We start from the raw sequence: 4,917 nt of genomic DNA on the forward strand, positions 1-4,917 counted from the left end.
CCAAAACAGATATGCGTCTTTTCATTCCAAACTCCTTAACCATCCTAACCCATTAATTCTTAATCTTTCATCCTTAACAATCCCTGATAATCCTCTGAGGCGTCTGAAAAGAAGATGGCCACGGGACCTTCTAATTTAAATTAATGGTTGAAGTACCACCGATGGGTGGTTTCTTTCCAAAGATTTTCAAGTGTATATGAAACATAATACATATTTACTTATTGTATTATTTTGTACAGTTGTAAATTACATTAAATAAATTTAAAAAAAAATGTATTAAATAAATCAACACTCTTTATTATATCAATAGTCCAACGTTTCGGCCATCCTCAAGGACAATCTTCAATACAAATTCACACCTCGCATCAAAATTTAAAAGTGTTTTGCAGGCTACTCTGTCCAAGTCATTAATTACAAGTCAAAATCACCATATTTTATTTCAAAACTTCATTAATTTTTAAATTTTTGATTTTAGATTAAACTACATTATCAACTATCAAATAAACAATTTCAGTTTATTCATATCATAATATCATCTATTTAGTTTGTTATTGCGTTGAACCGTAAGATAAGCTAATATTGATATCACATTTACAAAAATCGGAGGCACGACTCTTGTCTTGGATCCGACTGTAAGTGTAGAGTAATAACCTCGAACAGGAAGGTGGAGTGGAAAGGGAAAAAAAAGAAAATATATGGAAAATGCATCCCTTTCCTTAAGGAATAATTCCGCGAGACCTTCGGAGAGATAGAGTTCACCGTGAGAGGCCTCTGGTTTGGATCTCGCGGAACAATGCCAGATAGAACAAGGAGCTTCTTAGAAGGCCTAGGTGTTAGCATTGGGGATATTGCGATCTTGGCGGAAAATATTATTTTGGACTCCCTGGGGATCTTACACCATCACCTGCATGGGAATTAGCTCGGAGATTATTCTTTGTTTTATTTATTCATTTTAATATGTTGACCTCTCTATTTGTGTGTTTTAACTTATTTATTCATTAAATTATTTTATTATTATTATTTTTATTGATTTATTTTTTTAAAACTTATTTATCCAATCAAGTATTTCTTTTAACCAACTTTTTATTATACTTTCCTTTAAATCTATGTATTAGTTTTGTTTTGGTAAAATGTACTTATTTGTTTGTTATACTGTAAATTGATCTACTGCTGTGACTAGTATTTCTCTGGTTTGATCTCACATCGCTTTCTAATAGTGAATTTGTATAGCGGGTCACTTGGGGAGGATCTGAGAGAGGAAATTCGGAAGAGTGAATTTGTCAATCAAGTGAAATAAAAATTGTGAAATGGAACGGACAAGAAGGGGAAATAAAAAAGGAATGAATTGAAATATTTGTATGTAGTATGTAGACTGGAATTGATTGTAAAATAAAACTGTGTAAACTGTTGATTGTAAAAAGTTTTCTTTCTACTTTATTATACCATGTAATTATATGTAATTTATATATGTCCGATCACGGATAGATTAGTATGCTGTGTAATGTAGCAACCGATGTATTTGGGCAGCATGGATGAATAAAGCATTTCTCTCTATATATTGTTTAACTTTACTTAATGTTTTACGAAAATGAAAAAAAAAAATTCCTCTAAATATTTAATGTTTTCTGATCAACCATTTATAATTATAGATTTTAGACAACCAAGCAACCCCTTTTTTAATATCCATGTGGACATAATCAGTATTTTTTATAACAAGTTTTGTTAAAGATTTTTCACTGCATTAAAGTATAATCAGGTTTTATTTAATTGAAAAATATTTACTTAAATTTGTAATTTTTTAATTATAAAAAGCTGATAAAGCATTTTTAAAATTAAACTTACTATTGATTTCAGGTTTTGATGTGATTTGTGCCTGGATCGGCTACAGCTATTACTCAACGATGCCAAAAAGCAATAAATACATTTTCTGAAAAAGATTTGGAAAATTGAAAGTGAAGAAAAAAATTTAAATTTTATTAAGGAAATATTAAATCACATTGTATTAAATGTTTAAACTTTTAATATGTAGATAAAAAAATTAAAAATTGAACAACTATAGGTGTTTTGATTTTAATATATAAATTTTTCACTTCTATCTTTAAGTAACATAAATTTTTATTAAGTATAATATTTGTATTTTTATAAAGTACTATTTCAATTTCTTTTTTACTGCACCTGGACCATCTTCCTTGACAAATAAAATCTAATGTTTTTTGGTTGGTTTATGTTAACGTATCTATTACACATCACAATCTCACAAGATGAGATCATAACAAAAAAATATTAGAAGGTGATCCTTTCCAGCAAACCTGCCTCACTAAAACAGACCAATATCTTTTTTGTACCATTTACTTAAAATAGGAAGAGAATACTTAAATCAAGCAATATTTCAAACAGCGCCTAAAAATTGAAACCAGCATGAATATATGTGTGAAATATATAGTAAGGGAAAGTTTTGCATTCATAAAAAAATTTGAAATCAATTTTTTGCAAAATAGTAGTTGAACAACCTTTCTCAAAAATAAAAAGTCATTCAATACTGAAATTATATATTTAACTTGAATATATGCTTGGGATGTGACAAGTACTTTTTTGATAAAATCAACTGACCGGATGTCATTTTAAAGAATTGATTTTTCACAATTTTTTCTATTTTCTTGAAAATGGCTCCAACGACTTTTATTAATGTCGGCATGTCAATTTAAAATTAAGTACTCTTTAATATCAACTAGGTATTATAGTCATTCAAATAGTTTAACAGGGCTTAAATAAAGAATTTTTAAAAAATATTTTTAAACACCTATAATTTTTTATTTTATTTTGAAAAAGGAAGCAGTAGTCACTGTTAGCAATAATAAACAATAGAAAAATACAAAATATTAAAGAATTTTTTGAGGAAAAAGTAGAAAAAAGGAAAAATCCAATTCCAACAGGAAAAGCCAAGACCACCTCATCTTTCCCAATTGTATTACGACTTTGTTATATTTTGTTGAACTGTATTTTCAAAAAATGGACACCCTAAATATAATCTATGTACTGAGGTTCTTTTTTCTTTTTACCTGTATGGGTGGCATTGGTTTACTCCATAACAAATTATATTCTATGAAAACTCTGTTGGATAGTATGCTCAATCCCTTTGTTACTGCAAATATTTATTAAGTTAAATTGATTAATGTGGATTAATTAATGTTTTGCTAATATATTATACCATAACTATATCTGTTATACATTATTGTTCATAGATATCAAATATTTATGGATATAACATATTCTTTCATAGTCTGTTATTTTTAATACTATCATAAATAATAATTATGAGAGATAGTTGACCGTGGATGATAAATGAGGAGAAGATGGTTGGGGGTGCGGTCAATGAAACACAAATAAGTATGACTAACTTATTATAATGTGCCGACGTTTCGGCTAGAGTTTCTAGCCTTCTTCAGGGCTAAAAACAAAACAAGATAACAACCACAGTAAGTATAGAAAAATAAAAAATATAAAAGAAAATATAAACAAAATAATTTTACACATACAATGAATAGTTTTACAAAATAGAATTAATAAAATTAAGTGATGAGAAAAGCGGGAAATAAAATGTAGACATAGGTAATTTAAAAAAGCGGGTACAATAACTTACTTAAGGAAATGAAAAAAAAAAAAAAATTAAAGTTATATAATGCAAAGAAGTATGAACATATTAGTTATTACTAATTTAAAATTTAAATATGAAAAGAAAATGAAAATGATAAAGAGGCAAATTATAAGTATAGTGTACAAAACTTACAACACGGGCAAGGAAAATGGATAAAAGTGGAGAAAATAAGGGGAAAGAGTAAAATAAGATAAAAGTAAAAAAAGGGGAAAGAGTAAAATAAAGAAAGGGGAAAGAAAACAAAAAAGAAGAATGAAAACCGACCTGTTCGCTGAATGGTTGCGCGCCTAATGGTCGCAGCGCAAAAGTAGTGAAACTTAGAACTAAAAAAAAATTGCAAAATAATATAATATATTGCTAGATAATGTTTTTTTATTTTTTAGTATTACTGATATTTTTGTTTATATTATTATTTAGTGATAATAATGCGATCTGACACTTTGTCACAACTACAAAATTATATTCTGTGGATTGATTTATGTACCTGATGGCCGCTAAGATAGAAATTCGGCAGTGTGAGATGAACAGCCAGTGGGTAATTTATGCTGAGAGAAGTGATTGAATGCAGGAACATAAATTGCACAGCCTGAGTCATCGTTAATTTTTGAGCCATCTGTGTGTGTGTGGGTGTGTACTTATATATAAACATACATTTGGTTAATTTACAAAAATTTTGTTAAGAGTACTGTTTATTAATTATTATAACTACAAATGTCTTATTTACAAGGGCGTAGGGAGAGGGGAGCCACAGCTAGATTTTTGGGACCCAAGAAAAAAAAAAAGATGAAATTAGTGAATTTATTTTATTGATCATTTCTTTCTGGAAATATGCTGTAATTAGGAAGGTAACATCTGTTCATCGGTTTTGTTGGGTATTTCAAGTATTGAAAAACCTGAGTCAAAAGTAGCTTTTTGGTTGTTTTTATGATGCTCAGTGGAGAGAACTTTATTAAATAAATTAACTACCCATATCATTTTAAAATAGATTTACCTTCTTTTATTAGTTTAATTATAACTATGAGTCCACAATAATATTTATTTTTTTAATGAAAATTTCTTTCTTCATTATGAGGGCAATATTTGTTTGTTTTAACATTAGAAATGAATTCCTGAGCTATCTTAACCATAGCATTTGAACAGAATAAACTGTAATCTTAGAACATTTTTACCTAAGCCATCATGACACCATAAAATTGTTTCAGGTTTTTTGAAGTAATGTTACAAATTAAAATTTTTTTAAGATATTTTTTTGTTTACTGAAA

The 4,917-nt window shown here is 28.0% G+C and overlaps 1 protein-coding gene across 1 annotated transcript in view; it reads left to right on the forward strand.

Annotated features, from left to right (window-relative positions):
- Window positions 1-2,056, forward strand: part of LOC106681061 (uncharacterized) — a 19,954-nt gene extending 17,898 nt beyond the window's left edge. Inside the window, exon 6 of the mRNA XM_067045217.1 lies at window positions 1,855-2,056. Within this exon, the coding sequence (XP_066901318.1) occupies window positions 1,855-1,931 (77 nt within the window). The 3' untranslated portion in view covers window positions 1,932-2,056. The remainder of the gene's footprint in view (window positions 1-1,854) is intronic.
- The last annotated feature ends 2,861 nt before the right edge of the window (window positions 2,057-4,917 follow it).

Source organism: Halyomorpha halys, unplaced genomic scaffold, assembly GCF_000696795.3.
Source record: "Halyomorpha halys isolate HHAL.00 unplaced genomic scaffold, Hhal_1.1 Scaffold306.1, whole genome shotgun sequence".
In the NCBI taxonomy this organism is placed as follows: Eukaryota; Metazoa; Arthropoda; class Insecta; order Hemiptera; family Pentatomidae; genus Halyomorpha; species Halyomorpha halys.